Source organism: Corythoichthys intestinalis, chromosome 10 (assembly GCF_030265065.1).
Source record: "Corythoichthys intestinalis isolate RoL2023-P3 chromosome 10, ASM3026506v1, whole genome shotgun sequence".
Taxonomy (NCBI): domain Eukaryota; kingdom Metazoa; phylum Chordata; class Actinopteri; order Syngnathiformes; family Syngnathidae; genus Corythoichthys; species Corythoichthys intestinalis.
This window is the reverse complement of record NC_080404.1, coordinates 13,672,230-13,695,704: the sequence shown is the minus strand read 5'-3', so window position 1 is coordinate 13,695,704 and position 23,475 is coordinate 13,672,230. Positions and strand designations below refer to the sequence as shown.

At 38.7% G+C, this 23,475-nt stretch overlaps 1 protein-coding gene across 29 annotated transcripts in view; it reads right to left on the bottom strand.

Annotated features, from left to right (window-relative positions):
* LOC130922805 (neurexin-1a-like) overlaps window positions 1–23,475 on the bottom strand; it is a 492,025-nt gene that overhangs the window by 241,668 nt on the left and 226,882 nt on the right. For all 29 annotated transcript variants that reach the window (XM_057847885.1, XM_057847886.1, XM_057847902.1 and 26 more), the window contains 2 exons: window positions 18,880–19,070; window positions 16,889–17,062 (listed from right to left, as the gene is read on the bottom strand). In XM_057847885.1, coding sequence (XP_057703868.1) covers window positions 16,889–17,062; window positions 18,880–19,070 — 365 coding nt within the window. The remainder of the gene's footprint in view (window positions 1–16,888; window positions 17,063–18,879; window positions 19,071–23,475) is intronic.

Genomic DNA, 23,475 nt, shown 5'->3' with positions numbered 1-23,475 from the left:
CAGAATCGGTGACAAAGGGCAGCCTTGGCGGAGTCCAATCCTCACTGGGAACGAATTCGACTTACTGCCGGCAATGCGGACCAGACTCTGACACCGGTCGTACAGGGACCGAACAGCCCTTACCAAGGGGCTCGGTACCCCGTACTCCCGGAGCACCCTCCACAGGACTCCCCTAGGCACACGGTCGAACGCCTTCTCCAAATCCACAAAACACATGTGGACTGGTTGGGCGAACTCCCATGCACCCTCGAGGACCCTGCCGAGGGTGTAGAGCTGGTCCACTGTTCCACGGCCGGGACGAAAACCACCCTGCTCCTCCTGAATCCGAGATTCGACTTCCCGACGGACCCTCCTCTCCAGTACCCCTGAATAGACTTTACCGAGGAGGCTGAGGAGTGTGATCCCTCTATAATTGGAACACACCCTCCGGTCCCCCTTTTTAAAAAGGGGGACCACCACCCCGGTCTGCCAATCCAGAGGCACTGTCCCCGATGTCCACGCAATGTTGTAGAGGCGTGTCAGCCATGACAGCCCTACAACATCCAGAGCCTTTAGGAACTCCGGGCGGATCTCATCTACCCCTGGGGCCTTGCCACCGAGGAGCTTACCAACCGCCTCAGTGACTTCAACCCCAGAGATCGTGCGTTACTATTTTGTTTTTGGCTCATAATGTATGTAGAATGAAGAATACTTTAGTCATGTACGAAGAGCATTTCTCATCAGGGGAAAAAAAACGGGTCACATGTATTACGATGCTGTTTGAGGCTGTCTGCCACGGCGGTCAACAACATAGCATTCTGACGAGGCAGCGAGGCTAACAGTGAAAGGCAGGATATATACCGCAAATGGATGCCTTTGCTCACTGGAAATATAGCCATTACTTCACATTTCTGTCCAGTAAAGATGACAAAAATATCTCCGTGCGTTGCAAACTTTACGCTGGCTGAAAAAGACTGTCGGCCGCTAAAAACTCTACATCCAATTCAACAAGGAAGCACTTGGAATTACAGGACAACGCGACAAAACTCGAAAAAGCCTACAGGTTACAAGACAGCCAGCACTTCTACAGTTTGTAACCAGCCTTAATGCATTTTATTGTCAGTGTTTGTAACCATAGGCGGAGTTTTACTTTTGTGGGGCTGGGGGCAAAGCATGTTGATGACTGAAACAAAAGTCAAAAGTTTGGACACACCTAGGCCTGTCGCGATAACAAATTTTAGTGTGCGATAATTGATCTAATAAATTATTGCGATATGCGATATTATTGCGCCCCTCCCCAATTTTTTAAAAACCAATTTACAATAACACAGTGAGAATACAGTATATATTAATAGATCAAGTACACCCATTTAAAAGTGATAAATATTTACTAGTGACGGGATCTGTCGTTCACTTGAGTAAACGAATCCATTCCGGATCGTTCAGTAAAAAGATTCGTTCAAACGAATCGTTCAACGAATCGTTCGCCCCCATCATCTCCCTCCCCGTCCAAATGAATCGTTCGGTTACTGAACGGGAAGTGACGTTGCCGAACGAATCACCAAAGACCGCTTCGCAGTATAACTGAACGGGAAGTGACATTGCTTGGTCCCTCCCTCTCTTGCACATTGACCACTCGTCGTAGTTTCAGTAATGAGTGACAGGCAATATCATTCTGCTTTCACAGACAGCCTCGTCTCCCTCCCTCCCGCTGCTGCAAAAGCGAGGGAGAACTTTCGCGTCGTCTGTCCTAGTTCTATGGGCTCAAAATCATGGCTCGTGCTTGCATTTCGATTTAGGACACGGTTAAACATTTTCCTTTTGTGGGAGGAGTGGGGGTTTGGGGTCGGGGGCGCACGGACTTTCTTTAGCATGTTCTCGATCACATATACAATGCTGCTGCTAGCCTGCTACCAGCCAACGCAGCATGCTTGCTGTCACGAAAATAAAAAGAAATCGAAAGTTTAATTTCTAAATGGAACGACCAACACATCATATTTACCTCTCGCTCTGTTGTATTTTTGTTTTCATGCTCATCACTATTATTTTTAGTCACTATTGTTAAAACGATAAGTGTAAATAGCTAGTTTTCGAATGTGCTGCTCTGAAATAAAGACAATACTGCATTTTGATATTTGACAGTTTAATTGCAAATCAGTATTAAGATGATCGTATTGAATTTTTGCACTGGCATTAATAAATAAAATAATCCGGTCAGCTCCCCTGTCGTCCCCGCATCTCAGATCGTCAAATGCTGACGAGAAATGGTTGTTTGCTCTTTACGATGTCGCCTTTCTACCCTTATTAGTCTGTTAAGAAAAATGTAGACATATTGCGTCATCTCCCGTGTCTGCGTGCATTGTTTTGGGGCGCTTGAGTAGTGCATGATGGACGGATTGACATAATTTGTCAAACCAACCAACACCTGACACGGGAAAAAAAATAAAACACTCGGGAAAAAATGACATGTATTTACAGTTTCATTGCAAATCAGTATTATGGTGATCGTATTGACGTTTTGCACTGGTATTAATAAATAAAATAATCCGGTCAGCTCCCCTGTCGTCCCCGCATCACAGATCGTCAAATGCTGACGAGAAATAATTGTTAGCTCTTTACGATATCGCCTTTCTACTCTCATTAGTCTGTTAAGAAAAATGTAGACATATTGCGACATCTCCCGTGTCCATGTGCGTTGTTGTGGGGCGCTTGAGTAGCACATGATGGACGGATTGACATAATTTGTCAAACCAACCAACACCTGACACGGGAAAAAAAAAAATAAAACACTTGGAAAAAATGGACATGTATATACCGTTTCATTGCAAATCAGTATTATGGTGATCATACTATTCTTTTTTTCTGTGCACATATGAGGTAAATATCGCTGCCATGAAGCCTCCATATAGTGACAGTTCTTTGCCCCCTTCATTGCTGTCACGCGACCGCAGCTCAGCTTTTGCTTGCCTCGTAGCTACCCGTGTTTTAAATTACTGTAAATTTGATAGTATGTCGTAATAGGTAGTCCCGAGTCTGTTGAGAAAAGTAGTACACGAAACCATGCTCGCTAGATTTGTGTGGTGTTTTTGTCTTTTTGAGCTGCATTTGATAGGCTCCACGTTAACAAATATGTGACAAAGTCCTTTCCTTTCATTTTTTGATTCGTTCACCGCATAGTCATTACTGGAAAGTCACGTTAGCAGCAAGCTAGGTCAGGAACCGGAGGACCGAGTCACTGAACGGGAAGTGACAAAACTCAGTCTTGCCCCCTTGCCTGCACGCTGGCTGCTTATTGGCCACACGTGGAAGTGAGTGACATACGCCCTGATTCTGTTTCCGGTCCCTCCCCTGCCCGCGATGAGGCTGGCGTCTGATTGGTCGTGTGCGATGTCAGATGACGCTGCCGCTTGCTCAACGCCCTCCCACGCAGTGAACAAGCACCAACTTCATAGAACGAATCAGTGCAGATGGTGATTAGTTCGGTCTCGTTCACCCAAACAATTCGTTCAAAAAGAACGAATCGTTCGCGACCGATACAACACTAATATTTACTCTTAAATTCAAAAATACTTTTTAAGAAATCACAACTAAAAACAATAGACCATGCCTCTTAAGTAAAAGACAACAATATTAATACCGCAAAGAAACACAGAATAAATTGTGTTTTTCAAGAAAAATAAAATAAAATTGCACTTAATAACTTAAGCGTTTAGGCAAATGAAAACTTTTCCCCGCATAGCTTCTGCTATGGTGTTCCATACGGATGCAACGATACAGTTAAGTCACAATTCGGTACGATTTTCGATGCGGGGGACACGATATTCGATTCGATTCAATACATTTAATGCTCTGAAAAGAAAATAACAGTTGAATTTTTTGTTTCGGATTTCTTTTTTTTTTTTTTTTTTTTGCTAACGAGCAAAAATGAAATTGCCATCATATGGATTGATTTGGCCTTCTTATCTTCCATTCAGTCATGGCAGTTTATAATTCATCGATGTAGTATATGGACTACGTGTCCCATAATCACTCGAGGCTCAGGTAGCCAATGGCAGGGGACCATAGCACATCTAGTTTGCTATTTCATGATATCTAGTGTGTGCGCGCCTAAAAAAGTAAAGCAAACGCCACAGTCACGTCTGCTCATTACAGCACAACACCAGCATATGACAATCGACTTTCATAAACAGGACGAGTTTGAAGCACAGCGCTCTTAATTTGCCACTCAATGTTCTTCATGTCCGTTGTCAAAGCGTGGTTGTTCGTAGCAGCCAAGTCGGTAACAATGTTTTGGCGGACTTCGTTGTAAATATCCGGTGTTGTGCCGAAAAATGTCACCCCTGACGAGAGCGCCCACACGTCAACAACACCGGCACGCCGGAGATGGTCCGCAGTCAATCCAGAGCACTGACGCGGCCGGTATACGTTGAACAATAGGATATAATGGGAACGATTGGCTCCGGCGCTATTTTTTGCCGTACCTGGAACGAAGACGCATTTTGCGCAGTTGGTAACAAGGAATCCGAACTTTTAACAGCACGTCTGCCGCACGCGCACGTGCACGTGAGCAGCAGAAAAATTACCGCCTTCATTTTTATTTATCGTGCGATAAATGGAATTATTGCATATTGCGAAAGGCTTAGACACACCTAAACATTTTTATGCTTTATATATTTTCCCTACTATTGTAAATCCTCTCTGAATACATCAAAACTATGAATGAACATGTGGAATGGCAAAAAAAAGTGAAATAACTGAAAACAGGTTTTATAGTCTATATTCTTCAAAGTGTCCACCTTTGAGGTGTCGCCAAACTTTTGGCCAATACTGTATATATACATATATATAAAACTGTTCAAGCTCAGTTGTTGTTGGTTGCGTTTGAAAGTTTAGGTTTACATAAATTCTAAATACCAATCTTGCCTCCACATGTGTAGTTTTGGCTTAGCAAAGCAAAAGCTAGTGTCTTAGGTGCTAGTCACATGATCTGCTCGAAAAATGATTTTGACCCATTATGAAATACGTTGTAGGATTCTTGTTCATTTCAATAATTTTTGTTGTTTGTTTTATTGCTTTACAACTTTTATAGACAATATTTTAACAGCGAGGTCTTTATTTTAAAGGGGAAGTTCAGAATTTTTGACATTAGGCTTTATCTTGGAGTTAGCGGGGGTTTATTTAGTTGTTGGAGTTGATTTGAACAAATTCCGTGCAGTTTGTCAGTTATTTTTGAGTTTCAGGGCTCCGGGGTGGCTAAGATAACGCCAGTCAATGGTGGTTGAAATCAACTCCATCGACTAATTAAACCCCCCACTAACTCAGAGATTAAGCCTTATGTGAAAAATTCAATTACATGCGATGACATTTTTTGTTGTCATTTTTATGTTGAGGCAGCAAAAGAAGAAAAATTGGTAAAAAGTAACTGATAAGTTACTTTTAAAGTAACAGTCACTTGATGATAAAGTAATCGGTAAAGTAACTAGATTACTTTTCTTAGGTGTAATCAGTAATCAGTAATTAAATTACTTTTATAAGTAATCTGTGACAACACTGGTCATAATTAATGTTGATTCTCAGGGGTGCAAATACTTAAGAACCCCAGTAAATATACAAATAAAATATTTTAAAACTCATGCAATGTAATTTCTGGATTTTTTTTAGATTATGTTTCTCTCAGTGGAAATGCATCTACGATTGATATTTCAGACCTCTACTTATTTTCTAAGAGGGTGAACATGCAAAATCACAACGGGTGCAAATAATTCTGCCCCTCACTGTATGTAAATGTAGGAAGGCATAATCAAAATGTTTAACAATCTGTCCGGCCAAAGTCAACTGCATATCAGTATTATTGTGGTTTTCAGGGCGATTCTGTATTAAAAATGATATTTATCCATGATTTTATGGCAATTTCCTGCTATTCATGATGTTGTCAAGTCCATGGATTTTCCTTTAAGGCCACAGTCTGTGAAGGTATATTATGAGGCAGGCGAGTGACTTTGTGCTGAATTTTATATCACGCTGGTAAAAATTGATGTTATGGATGACTGTTAAAGTTATTCTATGGATTTCAATGACATTCTACAAACACAAATTTCATTGATATTACTTTCATTCAATGTCAATGTATCTGCTGGTCACTGTTTTAACATCACTTTTTTTATGTTAAAAAAGGTTCATTCATTCATCTTCCGTGCCATTTATCCTCACAAGGGTCACCGGGATGCCAGAGCCTATCTCAGCTAACTATGGGCAGTAAGTGGCTTACACCAGCAATTGGTTGCTTGCCAATCGCAAAAAGATTGTGCAGCAAATTATTTCATAGGCGATTTACATACATAACAACAAGACATTATATGTAACGTGATTCGGCCCATATTTCACACTTTACTACATGCATTTTGTAAAATGGATGTGAGATCACCGTAATAGTGGTAAAATTATTCCGTATGATCTTGTATTGTTCATGTACAATTCTGATGACTCCAAAAAAATTGGACATATGAAAACCAAGTCTGAATTCAGACAAGTGAATGATAGCAACCTATAGGAGTATGGCCAAAATTAAATTAGCTTGCTTGTAAGACAATGTAGAAATCCTTTGAAAGAATATAGATTATGACAGTTTTACAGCGATATAATGTAGCATCGTAAAATGGAAACACGAGCATTAAAATAAAATTCTCTATGATGAATGTGTGAACTTTGAAGCAAAAGCTCTGATTTTATGAGGGTTTCAATCAGAACATATTTTATTTTACTAGACATGGATTAAGGCATGCAAATAACACTTTGTATCCCCTCCCCCAAAATAAGGACAAACATAAATAAAATAAATTTGAAAAAAAAAAAGACAAATTTGTGATGTGAATACCATTTTTTGGGACAGGGATAATAAAATTATTAGACCACATGCAGTTAAGACTTTTAAATATTGAATAGAAAGTTCAAATTGACTTTAGAAAATTGGATGTGCTTTATTACCAGGTTGATCTGTGTAGTCTGAAATTAGGCAAGCATAACATTTACCACTAAAACATTGTTCTCGGTTCAGTAAATATTTATAATTTGGAATATTTATTTGAACTTTCTGATTATGAATAAATCATTGTATTGTAGCATAGTAATAACACTAGGAATCATAAGTTTTTATGTATTGAGGAACTCAGCATCACAGAAAGCTGAACTGTTGCTTCGGCAATTTATGAGGCTGTTCATTTAGAGCCCATTGTTACACAAACCTGGTTGGTGGTCCAATAATTTTTTTTTTTTTGTGCAAATTAAAACATGTGGCCTGTTAATTTATTTGATAAAAGATCACTGCCTGAGCACGTTTGGTCTTGTTCTCTTTATATAGTGCAGCAAGAACAGCGGCGTGCATAATGAGTTTGAAAATTAAAATTAAATGTACAGAAAGGTGACAATCCTTGTGCTCCAGTGGGACTAAAGCCCATGATTAAGCCTGTCGCGATAAGCATTAAGCCAATTAATCGTACGGTAAATAAAAATGAGAGCGGTAATTTTCCCGGCTGCGATTTATGTGCATGCGTTTGATTGCATATGAGACACCAGTTCCTTTCCCAGATGTTTACTGGTCATCAACATAATGTAGAATTAAAGTTCCGACATACAAAATAAGGAGACACATCTATATTAAACATTGTAAAACGTTAGCATTGTTACATTGAGGCTAACGAAAAAAAGACAATGTACTAACCACTTTAGCCTGCTATAAAACATTGGCAGTCTTCTCCAAAACGCAAACGTGCGGTTAAAAGGTGACACTTCAAACATGAAAACTTGCTGGTTTACAGTGCATGCGAAAACAAAAGAAAAACTTTTACTGACACCACATAAATGATGAAAAAAGAAGAGATGTGCACTTGTTTTTTTACCAAGTGCCGCTCACGGTGAGCGGCTTCAAAATAAAAGCACGTCATGTTCAGCATGTTAATAAAGATTTCTGGAGTTAATGTCACATACTTGAGATTCTACATTAAGGATAGCTGTAAAATGACACACATTATGAAAAAATCTAATTGTCAATAAATAATTTGGCTTCAAATTAGCAAAAATTCTAATAAAATTTGTTATCGCGACAGGCCTACCCATGATGTATGACGGGAAGGTGTATAGGTGAAGTGATGCCATTTTGCTCAGATTTTTGGAAAAGTGGGGATGGGAAAGCATTGCCAATCACAAAGAAGTATAGGATCTTATGTCAAATTAAACATATACAACTACCGTATCTACCTTGCAAATCAGCTTTCATCAATGCAACTTTTGTCAGCAAAATGGTAGAAGAGACAAAGGCAAAGTATAGCAGCTGTTAGTAAAACAGAAGGATGTCAGAGGTGGAATTACTTGTATAGACTGTGGAAGGTGGACGGAGTGTGTGTAAAGTTGATCGAAGTGGGTGTTTGAAGCAGCCAGAGGGAGGGAAACACAAAAATTTGAAAGTTGGGCAAGACTAAAAATGTTCAAATAGTATTAGCAGTATCATTATTGGTCTTGACCACAGTGTAAAAGTGTAATAACATATTTTTAAAAATTGGAACAATGTTTACTTGAGAACAACCATTGAATCTGTGTGGCATAAAGGTAAACGTAAACTTAACACAACCATGCAGGGTGTTGAAATGGAATGCATTTCTAATGCTGAACCATTAAAAGATTGGAAGTTGTAAACTCAATTGAGAGGACTGAATGAATTGTGAAAATTAAACTAGGTGACAAATGCAGAAATTGTGAACCCATTATCATCTGTGGATACACTGTTCATGCTAATCTGCATGCTACAAAGGTTTCATACATAATTCACACTGGCAAACACTCAAATCCAGTAAATGTGCGCAGTGCAAAACAGATTGGAGATGGAATTGGAAATAGCAGTAACAGTACAAATATGCCAAAGCGAATAATCAGATTAGGGACAAAATGAAATTAATAACTGTCGACAATAAAGTGTCAGTGTTTGATGCGTTTGAACAGAAAGCCAACAGTGCTTATTCACATCACGTGGCATTTGTGGCAGGGGTTGGAAGTGTGGGTGTCTCAGTACAATTAGTGTGTGAGAATTTGTAACTGATAACAATCACAAGCAATTACACATTTGTTCTGATGTCACAGTGACAGAATAAAACTCCAAAGTATTAATAATGAGGAAAAACATTCCCTTGAGGGATGGAAATGGGGGATATGAATAAAAATACCAAACCAGTTATCAGCTGTAAAATACGTGATTAATAATCTGACAAAAACGATCATAATTTGGCATTTATTTCTGTTAAAGTTCAATTTTTAAGAGTGGCTTTGTTTTGGTCTTTTAGAAAGGGAGTACAAAAGATCACAGTGTCTACGCTTGGAAAAGGAGCAAAGTTAGTGTAAACACCACATTCCCCAATATCCAACAAAGAGCCAGAAGATTTTCCTCCTCAATTAAATCAGTATGAAGAAATTAATCAAAACTATACTTGTCGCAACAGTTTTTTATATTTTCAAAACAGTTTTGTATTTTAAAAACAGTATTCATTCCGCACACAAGTTTAAGACTTGTCAAATTCTTGCACATTTGAACACATAAGACAACAGCAAGCAAAATGACTAATGACTGATGAGTATCCTGACAGCACCCCATCAACTGAGACACTTGCTTTCAAGGTAGAACTAGAGCTACATAAAATGGGGCTTGAGTCCTGGGGACTCACTGTTTTCAACAAGTGAAGTTCATTTTCTTAATGATACATATTTGGATCCAAATGATTTACAGTGGTATGAAAAAGTATTTAAACACTTTTGGAATTTCTCACATTTCGGCATAAAATCCCCATCAAATGTTATCTGAGATTTGTTAAAATCTCGCAGATGAAAAGACAACATCTGCTTTAACTAAAACCACCCAAACATTTATAGGTTTTCATATTTTAATGAGGATAGCATGCAAACAGTGACAGAAGGGGGAAAATAAGTAAGTCAACCATCACATTTAATATTATGTGGTCCCCCCTTTTGCAGCAATAACTTCAAACAGATGCATCCTGTAGCTGCAGATCAGTCTGGCCAGTGGCGCCACCAGGGGGTGGTCAGGGGTGGCCACGGCCCCCCCTATAAATTTGTTGGCCACCCCACTGGCCACCCCACTTGCCAGTATATTGTTAGACTGTTGTAGCATCACTTATGCATTTCATCCCAAATTAATGCATTTCTTTTGCTTTGTTAAATGTGCACCTTATGCCTAATATATAAATAACACAATAAAACAGAATTGTTGTGGAACTCAGAATGTTGACTGGACAGTTATGGACTATGCACATTAAATCATGAGTAACATCAAATATTACAAAATACACCAAAGTATATCAGTAGCCGTGTCCTTAAGTCTTTCTGATAGTTTTCCCCTAACTTTTTTACTGCAATAATATAATGAAAACCTGAAATTCTGGCTTTTAGTTTTGGTGTGACACCCCAAGATTTTAAGTGGCCCCATCTGGCCACCCCTATGAAAATTTTCTGGAGGCGCCACTGAGTCTGGCACATTGATCAGGACTAATCTTGGCCCATTTTCCTCTACTGTATAAAACTGCTGTAGTTCAGTCAGATTCCTGGGATGTATGACGTGAATCGCTGACATTAGGTCATGCCACAGCATCTCAATACGGTTCAAGTCTGGACTTTCACTTGGCTTCTCCAGAACGTGTATTCTGTTCTTCTGAAACCATTCTGAAGTTCATTTACATCTGTGTTTTGGATCATTGTCTTGTTGCAGTATCCATTCTCTTTTTAGCTTCAACTGTCTGACAGACGGCCTCAGGTTTTCCTGCTAATCATCCTTATAAACTTTGAATTCATTCTTCCATTAATGATTGCAAGTTGTCCAGGCCCTGAGGTAGCAAACAGCCCCAAATCATAATGCTCCCTCCACCATGCTTCACGGAGGGGATGAGGTGTTGATGTTTGTGAGCTGTTCCCTTTTTCTTCCACACATGACGTTGTGTGTCACTCCCAAATAATTCAACTTTGGTTTTATCAGTCCACAAAATATTTTGCCAAAACGTCTGAGGAGTGTCCAAGTGCCTTTTTGCGAACATTAAACGAGCAACAATGTTTTTTTTAGACATCAGTGGCTTCCTCCGTGGAGTCCTCCAATGAACACCATTCTTGGCCATATCGTTCATGTGTGCACAGAAATATTGGACTGTGCCAGTGATTTCTGTAAGTCTTTATCAGACACTCTAGGGTTCTTTTGTACCTCTCTGAGTATTCTGCGCTGAACTCTTGGCGTCATCTTTGGTGGACGGCCACTCCTTGGGAGAGATGCAACAGTGCCAAACTCTCTCCATTTATAGACAACTTCAACCCCAAATTCTTGCTCCAGCCTTCACCTTGTACAGACACACTCTCTGAGCTCCTGAAGCACTCTCTTATCTTAACCGATAAGCACTCAGGGCCAGCAAGCTCGACTCCCAGTATGGCTCCAAAGAATTTGAAACCTGGAGACTTGGATGAAATAAAATCCTCCATACAGAAGTTGGAGGTCTCCTTGACTGGCTTGATTCAAAACCAGAATCAAGAAATCATCAGAGAGCTCCAGTTAATTCACGCTGAAAACGAGAAACTCAAGCAGGCGGTCGAGGAGAGAGATGTTCGCATCAAGAGGCTGGAAATTTTGGCGGACGATCTCGACCAGTGCCGACGCGCAAATGAGCTCATCATTTCTGGATTACAACTGACGCCTAGCCCAGGTGACACAGTGGCGCAACTGGCAATTGCTAAGCTGAAAGAGTATGGAATAGACATGGAACCACTGGATATCCGTCGCTGTTTTCTGCTCCCATCTGGGGGGAGAGGACCGGCGACGGTGCTCATGAAGCTGGCAGACCACAAGACCAAGACTGCCCTGCTTAACCAGCACCGCCACCTGAAAGGGTCGAAGATTTTTTTGAATGACAAGTTGACTCTGCAATGCCGAAATTGCAAGAAAAGCACGTCAACTCAAGAAAGCTGGGAAAATAGCCAACACCTGGGTCTCGGATTGCAGGATCCTTGTCAAGATGCAAGATATGAAGATTAAAGCTATAACGAGTCTTGACCAGCTGACCTCACTTGAAAATTAATGATGACATCTGAAACCACACTTCTGGACCACAACTTCTACAATAGCTGGATAACAGTAAATACTACACAGCGGACCAGTATAACAACTCCTGGATGTGGACGGTAAGCTGAAACTTATCAACGGCAGGAGTCTCTACAAGAATCTTGAACACATTAAGGATTATCTACTAAAGATAACAAAGGCTCTGACTTTAATTTGCACAGATATAACATGACACAAATGAATCGGGCACCTTTCCCAGCTTTATACAAATAACCAATCCTTGATCACAGGTTTTCAGACAGGTCTTTTGACCGAGCCATGATGCACATGAGACAATGCTTCTCATCAAGACAATTCTTACCAGTTGTGTGTTTTATAGTGGGCAGGGTAGCTTTAAACCACTCATAAGTGATTGGGCACACACCTTACTTAAATTGTTTGGTAAAAATTGGTTTCAATTGCTCTTTAAGTCTCCTTAGGCAGAGGGTTCATTTACTCATTTTTCCTCCTTCTGTCATTGTTTGCATGCTATCCTCATTAAAATATGAAAACCTATAAATGTTTGGGTGGTTTGAGTGAAAGCAGACACTGATTTTACATCTGTGTGATTTTGACAAAGATCACATCACATTTGATGGTGATTTAATGCAGAAATGTGAGAAATTCCATAAGGTTCAGATACTTTTTCACACTACTGTAGATGTCAAAAAATATGTACGGTAGTGTATTTCAAAACCAGACTATAAATCTTACTCTTGGACTTCAATGAACTTTCCAAGCCTACTCTGCTATGGCTTAAGTACAAATAAAATCTTACATTATCCTCGAGAGTGCCGATGTCACGTCTATCTTGATGTTATCCCTGTCTTCAAAAAGAGCCAGGTCTGGTCAGTCAGGAGATTGTTGAACACGCTGAAGTTTTGCACAGCCAGGAACTGCTATTGGACTGAAGCAACGACAAAATCTCTAACCCAGCTTTCGCCTACATTTGTGCACTGAGCGAGGAAAATGTTGCAGGACCTTTCATCTGGCCCACATCGAAGGGGAAAAATCCTAGTTTGGAGTTGTACTTTTACATGTTGTAACTGTTTGTAAACAGTCCTGGAACTTCTTCTGACACACCCCATATTCATCAAAACGATTACAACTATGTTTTCACTCATTAGAGCTCTCCTAATATTTCAGTGCTGGCAAAATATTGTTTATTTGCAGTCCTTGGCAGAAATGAGTAGAGTAGTCAAAAATTTTACTCAAGAGTAGTGTTACTTCTAAATAACATTACTCAAGTAAAAGTAAAAAATTATTTATTTTAAAGAATATTCAAGTAATGAGTAACACTGTGAGTAAGAGCTTACAGTGTCTGATTATTATTATTATTTTTTTTTGTATAGACAAGTTTCCGAGGTACTTCCATTTCATCAAAATCCCCCAAAAAATTTTGGGGAAATGCTGCATCAATCTGCCATCATCACGACATGGAAGGACAACATAAAGATATGGCTATAAGTCACCACAACCAAAATAGTTTTGTATTTTATTGGTTTAATGGCAGTGGACGGAAACGCAATCAGGGACCTGAAAATTTCCGAAGCATCCAGCTGAATGTGTCCTAATACAAGAATATGGGGATTTTGTGTTCTTGAAGGCAGATGTGGAACCAAGACAGTGCCACCACAAAGAAATAACAGGTAAATCTATGTTTAATTTGACTACAATTCTGTGTGTTGTAAGTGTGTAACGGTACATGTAATAGGTTCGGTTCGTGGTGCTCGGTTCAGAACGGACGCGTACTGAACGAGTTTCTGACGTAATATAACCCTTACTTTTCGAGGCTGTGAGTCGATCGGGTTACAGTTTCTTTGTGTAGATTATATTTACTCTGTCTTCTCTATTATTTGAGGACCAACACGGTAGGACAGAAGTCTATAACCCAGAACTGTCAAGGGCGTGACAACATGGTCGCAGCGAGAACGCAGTGAAACGCGGGCGTTAGAGTCAATCAGCCAATGCACACCAGTCACAGTGCAGCCGCGTGTTAGACGCGTCCCAGAAGTGGCTCAATGCGACGCACGCGAAAAGAACGGCAGAGTTTATGATTTGACGCGAGACGAGGCCCTCCTGCGTCAATACTACTACCGGTAGCTAGGATCGGGCTGGAAGTGACTCATGTAAAAATACGGTGGATCCGGTTGATTTTCAAACTAATATGCAATCGTAACCTACTTTTTGAGTCCATCAGATCTCTTGAGTGGTAGATCGGGACACAGTTGACTTGTCTTTGTTGATTTACTGCTGCCTTCTCTGCTATAATAATAACCAACACGGCCCCGTGTTCAATACAACACCCTCCTACCACAACAAAACAAGTAGGAACTAATATTCACATAGGAACTAAGCCTAAAATATACAGTATAAATTAATACTACATCACATTTGTAAAATATAAACACATAAATAAAATAAATAATAGCCCATTTAAATAAAATAAACTGAAATGAGCTAAAACGCCTGTAATGAAATAATAAGAATAATACACACATCCTGCTTACACAATTAAATGTATTAATTTTTGTGTGGCGCTTTAACTTGAGAAAATCCACCAATAAAGCTTTTGAAAACCGTTCATAAGAAAAAAAAAAATGTTTCATTGAGGCATTTAATTTGTAAAATACATGTTAAAATCTTTGTCATTAGGATTGCTTTTCTCTTTAGCACAGGACTTCTTTTTTCTTCTTTCTTTCAGAAAGAAAGCTGACCAATACGTGGGGTCTGAAAGGCAAATTGTTGTTGGATTATCTTTAAACACCCGCTAATTTTTTAGCAGAATTCTAGCTTTGTATAGGCCAATGTTCCTATTGTTGAAAGCACAAAAGTGTGTAATAAAAAACTAGCACATTTATATTTTGCTTTTTGTTTTCTTACTGTACCGAAAATGAACCGAACTGTGACCTCAAAACCGAGGTACGTACCGAACCAAGATTTTTGTGTACCGTTACACCCCTAGTGTGTTGCGTCACAGCTGAGACATCATTAGCTTAGCATTAGCTTCAACAATAAAGAAATGGAAAATACTCATCTATTAAAAGTCATACATGGGCTTTTTACCCTAAATGCAAAAATTCAAGTGTTACGCGTTTTTTGTTTGTTTGTTAACAGGTGGAAAACGCTGGCAAGGGAAGGCAACTGGATGTGCCTCACAACAACACTTACGTTGATGGACATACAGTAAATCGAGACTGTGTGCATTCTACCTTGATGTTGGAAAGCTCGATTTATGCTCCACCTTTGTTAATATTTTTTCAATAATTTTATAAATTGTGATTTATTGACCTGTTTTGCACATGCAGCAATTGTTTTAAATAAAACAAGAAATGGAATCATGTTGTCCAAAAGCTTTATTGCGATCAATATCTGCAATAAAAAAGAATGACATAATATTTGTGTTTGCATGTACGTGTGCGATGAGCTCATAACTATAATCTAACCAGACTAAAATTACTTTATATTATTTCCTTGTAACAACATAATCCGCGTCAGCCCTTCAGCATTCGGCAACTGCAATATAATTTGCAATTTCGCCTCATTTTGGTCATTCAAGTGGCCGGCGTATCAATATACACCGAATGTTAACACAGACTGTACAGATTGTTGGAATTTTGTCCACGAACGCTCAACGAAGTGATAAGAACAAACATGCATCCTTTTAGATGGCTCTTTTAGGGTTCAAGCACATCCTTAACTTATTGTCTGCAGTTGGTTTCAATTTAAGGCTTATAGCAAGGTCAATCCACAATGGCGCTTTGAATCTGGAGGCCGTTCAAAACATTCCACTTCCAAGAATATGTATATGCACGTTCAGGAGTTCACACAACCATGCACAGCACAGATAATCCTGGAGTCTCATCTACGTCGTGCTGAATCAATTTTGGGAGATTCTGTGGGTTCCCTCGGTTCGATTTGGCAGTTTAAAACTTTGTCTACTTCAACCGCAATTCATGGTATTACGTCTAAACCGGACGTCCGTAGCAGAAAATGTCAAAGATGGCACCGCCCAATTTTCGCTCAGGAAACTTGTCTATATTTTTCTATATGAACTGTTATTATGATACTAAACTATAGCCCTGTGGTCCCCAACCTTTGTTGCACCACTGACTGCTGTGATATGGGTCTTTTTTTCATGGGCCGGCAATGTGTGGCAGAAAATTACAGTAAATCTTGACATCTTATTGGTGAAACAGGCAGCACTACTTTCGGCATCTCTGGCAAAAATAAAGTCAATAGACAGAATAAAGAGGAGAAATGTAATGACTCCAGTGTAGCTCAAAGTAGCGGAGTAAGAGTAGTGTTTCTTCTTCAAAAATCTACTCAAGTAAAAGTATTGTGTGGGAAAACTACTATCAGTACATTTTTCTCAAAAGGTTACTCAAGTAAATGAAACGGAGTAAATGTAATGCGTTACTGCCCACGTCTGGTCTTTGGAATATTCAAATAAATAAATGAACAAAAAAAAACATTTGAGTTGAAAAAAAAAAAACGCATACTGTATGAAAATGAGACCCAATCCGCCTCAAGCAGTTTGAATCATTTTTAACTCAAAACAAACTAGTACTAGCAACATATTGCATCAATTCCTACAGTTTTACTGAAAAATGTCAGTTGGAAATTCTGACTGATGACTGTGACCAATACAAGAGATTTAATGTTTCACTTGAGAGAACTCTGGCTTTTTCTTGGATGAAATGTGATGAATCACTTGAGCTTTGTAGAGCATTGAAAAACACACAAAACAACTACATATAACTCAAACCTCACCTTCGCATCCCCTTTCAATTTGTCCCACACAGTCCAACGCATCTGACATCAGGTCAGGTAGACGGCCATTCAGATCTACTGACGCCAAACAACCTTGAAAGCCCTCCTTAGCATGTACCAGTTTGGGCAGTTCCTTGTACATCTCTTTGGTCACTCCACCAATATAGAGGTTACCTGAAAGAAAAGAGAAACATATACAGTACTGACCTCTAGTGGGCCAAAAGCGAAGGTGCACATTAAAGGGGTATACAAATTCAGCTTTGCCTTTGAGAGCTACTTGTGAATGTGTCAGAAGTAGGACCAGAATGTCTGCGTTAATGCTAGTAAGGATACATGCCTTTGTAAATCAAGAAGAAGTTTACATGTAATATGTGACCTTAACTACAAGTAGTGTACAAATTTTAAAATGTCAAACAATTACAACTTATTGATACTGGAGATTGACCGATATGGGTTTTTCAGGACCGATACTGATTATAGGTAGTTAGAGGGGCCGATGACCGATTTTTGGAGCAGATATTTATTTGCAGTAAAAGTGTAAAAATTGGTGTAAAAAATTGAACAATGCAAACACTGAATTTCATTGAAATGCCTAAAGCATGTTTATTGAATCATACAAATAGAAAATAATAGCTAATAATAGGGAGTGGTATGGTTCAGTGGTAGAGTAGTTATTCACCAACCCAGAGGTTGTCGGTTCGATTCTCCGCCCTGATGACCTTGTCTAAGTATCCTTGAGCAAGATATTAAACCCCAGATTGCTCCTGGTACTGCGTTACCAGTAGGTAGATGAGGATATAGTGTGAAGTGTGTTGAAGCTTTAAAAAGGGGAAAGGGTGCAATACCAGGGGCCGTTTACATGGTGACACTCCAAGAATACGACACATTTCATGTTTGAATTTACATGGCTCTGTCTTTGTTGCGTCTCCATTCGAAAGTTGTTGGAATTCCGCGTGAAAACAATGTAGTATTCATGCTGGGCCCTAGAGGGCTTTGCAGTTTAACAAAGCGACAGCCAATGTTGCAGTTTCTTGACAACCTCCTCAGCCTGGAAGACAACGCACCTACCCACTCGAAGCAATGTTTTTTTTTTTTTTTTTTTTTTTTTTTCCTCTATAGTTCATTTTTCTCTGGTATTTATTGTAGGTTTGCTGTTTTACACGTTTAAATGATTACACGATATTGCTTGTCAATAAAAAGAAATTCAAAGAAATGGCGTTCATGCATTTTTACTTTTTCTTTTTTACAAAAATGCAAAAATACATAAAAAAAAAAATAATTAAAAAAAAAAATAAAAAAAGTAAATTAAAGCCGCTGATCTGTGCCATGTTTGCTGTTTTAAAATATTTACTAGCAGCGACAGCGCATGCCCAAAGTGGCGCAAGTGCTAACGTCATCGGAGAGAGAGCATTCCATGTATATGGTTGCGGAGCAAGTACCGAATCAAATCATTCCACTTTGGAGGACAGAACCAAAAGTTTGCAGCTTCGCCTTCCCTTATCCCCGTCACCATGTAAAGGCGAGGCCATTCCGCAACACAATTGTTGCGTCTTGGTGTCGCAGCGTCACCATGTAAACGGCCCACAAGTGTAACTCCATTTCCATTACTATTTAATCAATCAGAGGATTGATACTAGTGCAAGAGAGAGCAGGCAGTGGTTATAACCTAGTTTTAAATTGTTTTTTGTTTTTTTTTTAATATCGGCTGGTAGGATTTTAAAAAAAGGCAGATACCATATATTCCTTAAATTTCCAAATACCAGCACCGATAATCGGCCCGGCCGATAATCTATCTATGAATTTGGAAGATAAGACACATAAGGAATGTATCAGAAATTCATATAATGTCTGTCACAATTGTGCTTTTTGTTTCATGCATGCATATTTTGCATGACTGGGTCATGTTTTAATGTAACTGTTATATGCTGTTGTATGTATCTACTGTATGTACTGTTGAGTATGATATAACATATGAACAACAGAATAAATACCTTTTAAGTCCAAGTTTTTGGCCCCTGTGGTGGTCTGGGTAGTAACTTTGGTGTCAATCTTGACTGTATGGAGGTTATTGGCATCCCTGGAAATGATGACACTGTGCCAGTTGTTATCATTGAGCGGCTTGTTTGAGTTTCCTTTAATCAAATGGGCTCCATTTCCCAGGTCCGACACATAATGCAGGTATCTACAATCACATTATGTAATACGATTAACTATGTTTGATCATGTGCAGAAAATCACATTACACCTTTGAAAAAACAACACCATATTTTTTTGTAATTTTCAGTCAACTGACACAACTGCAGCGAGTGTCTGCATTTTCCTTAAATGCATGTTTGTTTTTTTGTTTGTTTTTTGGTGAAGCATTAGTCAGTGCATCTGCATAAAGAAGTGGTTAAGTCATTGTCAGTCTGATGAATTAAAAAAGGCTGTGGGCTGTGATGAGCAAACCAGTCTACATGTCCGTAGTTTAAGGGAATTTATATATTACAGTTAATGACTTTTTAGTGTTTCCCCAAGCAGAATAAAAAGTATTATGTCAGACCTTACTTGAAAGAAATACACTGCTAAAAAAAATAAAGTGAACACTAACATGACACATTGTAGATCTGAATGAATCAAATATTTATATTAAATACTTTGTTCTTTCCATAGTTGAATGTGCTGATAACAAAGTCAGATAAAAATGAAATGTATCAACTTGTAATGTCCTTTAAACAAGTCCAAATGAAGCTCAGTAGTGTTTGGCCTCTGCATGCTTGTATGACCTCCCTGCAAGGCCTGAGCATGCTCCTGATGAGGTGGCGGATGTTTTCCTGAGGGATTTCCACCCAGATCTGGACCAGCACATCACTGAGTTCCTGGACAGTCTGAGGACCAACCTGTCGTCCTGTAGGACATTCCAGGAGACAGGTAGTTATTCCAGAAGAGCTGTACAGGAGATCCTTAAACCCTTAGCAGGATCGGTATCCACCCCTTTGTTCAAGGAGGAATAGGATGAACACTGCCAGAGCCCTACAAAATGACCTCAGCAGACAACAGGTGTGAATGTTTCTGACCAAACAATCAGAAACGGGCTCTATGAGGATGGCCTGAGGGCCTGAAATCCTGTAGTGAGCCCTGTGCTCACTGGGAATCACCATAGAGCTTGATTGGCATTTGCCATAGACAACCAATTCAACTATGGAATGAACAAAGTATTTCACAAAAATATTTCATTCATTTGTATCCATAATGTGTTACGTTAGTGTTCCCTTTACATTTTTGAGCAGTGTACATTCATTTGTAGCTGATCTATGTTTATATTGGATACTTCATACTTATGTGCCTTTGTGGAGATATAAAAATAAATAAATAAATAAAAGTCAAACGCTCTCAGTAACAATTCTGGCACAAAGAATAGTAAGTATAGTAAGATACAATTTACATTGAAGGTCAGTTCAATGGTTTGAACGTGAGTATGAAAGATTGTTGGTCTATGTGTGTCCTGCGATTGGCCGGCATCCAGCATAGGGTGTACCCTACCCATAATAATGTGGGATAAACCCTAACATCCCTGCGACCCTCTTGAGTATGAGTATTGTGGAAAAATAATTAATGAATAATACATAGCCTACTATAACTTTAGAACTGATCTTTTTTTTTTACTCTGAATTTTTAAATGGTGGCTAGTAAATGGTGGAATAATAATACTTGACCTCTTGAAGTATGTATTCCTATATATATATATATATATATATATATATATATATATATATGTCATGGCTCTCTTGAGTTTCCAGTTATTTCTACAACTCTGATTTTTCTCTGATAGAGTGATTGGAACACATACTTCTTTGTCACAAAAAACATTCGTGAAGTTTGGTTCTTTTATGACTTTATTATGGGTGAACAGAAAAAAGTGATCAAATCTGCTGGGTCAGAAATATACATACAGCAGCGCTAATATTTGGTAACATGTCCCTTGGCCATTTTCACTTCAATTAGGCGCTTTTGGTAGCCATCCACAAGCTTCTGGCAAGCTTCTGGTTGAATCTTTGACCACTCCTCTTGACAGAATTGGTGCAGTTCAGGTAAATTTGATGGCTTTCTGACATGGACTTGTTTCTTCAGCATTGTCCACAAGTTCTCAATGGGGTTTAAGTCAGGACTTTGGGAAGGCCATTCGAAAACCTTAATTCTAGCCTGATTTAGCCATTCCATTACCACTTTTGATGTGTGTTTGGGGTCATTGTCCTGTTGGAACACCCAACTGCGCCCAAGACCCAATCTTCGGGCTGATGACGTTAGGTTATCTTGAAGAATTTGAAGGTAATCCTCCTTCTTCATTATCCCATTTACTCTCTGTAAAGCACCAGTTCCACTGGTAGCAAAACAGCCCCACAGCATAATGCTCCCACCACCGTGCTTGACAGTAGGCAGGGTGTACTTGGGGTTAAAGGCCTCACCTTTTCTCCTCCAAACATATTGCTGGGCATTGTGGCCAAACAGCTCGATTTTTGTTTCGTCTGACCACAGAACTTTCCTCCTGAAGGTCTTATCTTTGTCCATGTGATCAGCAGCAAACTTCAGTCGAACCTTAAGGTGCCGCTTTTGGAGCAAGGGCTTCCTTCTTGCACGGCAGCCTCTCAGTCCATGGAGATGCAAAACACGCTTGACTGTGGACACTGACACCTGTGTTCCAGCAGCTTCTAATTCTTGGCAGATCTGCTTTTTGGTGATTCTCGGTTGAATCTTCACCCTCCTGACCAATTTTCTCTCAGCAGTAGGTGATAGCTTGTGTTTTCTTCCTGATCGTGGCAGTGACAAAACAGTGCCATGCACTTTATACTTACAAACAATTGTTTGCACTGTTGCTCTTGGGACCTGCAGCTGCTTTGAAATGGCTCCAAGTGACTTTCCTGACTTGTTCAAGTCAATGATTCACTTTTTCAGATCCATGTATGTATGTTTTTGACCCAGCAGATTTGATCACTTTTTCTGTTAACCCATAATAAAGTCATAAATGAACCAAACTTCATGAATGTTTTTTCGTGACAAAGAAGTATCTGTTCCAATCACTCTATCGGAGAAAAATAAGAGTTGTAGAAGTAACTGGAAACTCAAGAGAGCCATGACATTATGTTCTTCACAAGTGTATGTAAACTTTTGACCACAACTGTATATATATATATATATATATTAGAGGGCTGTCAAAATTATTGCGTTAACGGGCTGTAATTATTTTTTTAAATTAATCATGTGACGCAATTAACACACATGCGCCGCTCAGACAGATTTAAATGACAGTACAGTGAAATGACAACATGTTAATTGTGTTTTATGGAGTTTTGCCGCCCTCTGCTGGCGCTTGGGTGCGACTGTTTTTATAGGCTTCAGCACCCATGAGCATTTTGTAAGTAATTATTGACATCAACAATGGCGGGCTACTAGATTATTTTTTGATGAAATTTGTAAAAAAAAAAAAAAAAAATTAAACGAAAACATTAAGAGGGGTTTTAATATAAAATTTTTATAACTTGTACTAAGATTTATCTTTTAAGAACTACAAGTCTTTCTATCCATGGATCGCTTTAACAGAATGTTAATAATGTTAATGCCATCATATTGATTTATTGGTATAATAAACAAATACAGTCCCTATGTACCGTATGTTGAATGTATATATCAATCTTGTGTCTTATCTTTCCATTCCAACAATAATTTACAGAAAAAAAAAAAAAAAAAAAAAAAAATATATATATATATATATATATATATATATATATATATATATATATATATATATATATATATATATATATATATATATATATATATATATATATATATATATATATAAGTTATATACTATATATATTATATATTATATATACTTTTGGTAGATCATTTTTGTTAAAAATTGATAACTAAATAAATAAATCGCATTGAAACCAGGGCTGTCAAATGATTACAATTTTTAATCGAGTTAAACACAGCTTAAAAATGAATAAATCGTAATTAATCGCAATTCAAACCATCACTAAAATATGCCATATTTTTCATTAAATTATTGTTGGACTGGAAAGATAAGACAAGACGGATATATACATGCAACATACTGTACATAAGTACTGTATTTGTTTATTATAACAATAAAACCACAAGACGGCATTTACATTAACATTCTTTCTGTGAAAGGGATCCACGGATAGAAAGACTTGTAATTCTTAAAAGATAAATGTGAGTACAAGTTATAGTAATTTTGCTAGTTTGTATATTGTGACTAGATATTGCCATCTATTTTAATTGGGAATGCCAGATCTCTTTGCATTGAGCGCTTTTCTTTTTGTGAACTTCACTTTATTTTTGAGAGATAGGAATATTATTTTTGTTGTGCTTTCACTAAATGATACTCTAGCGCAGTACTTCTCAAATGGTGGGGCGCGCCCCCCCAGGGGGGCGCAGAGCGATGCCAGGGGTGGCGCGAGTGACCTCGGGGAACATGCTTTTTTTTTTTTTTTTTTTGCCGTACTAGAATAAAGTGTACTTGCACATCCACTCCGTGGGTGGCAGTGGCGCTCTCATTTTCAAAGTGCATGCAGTATTTT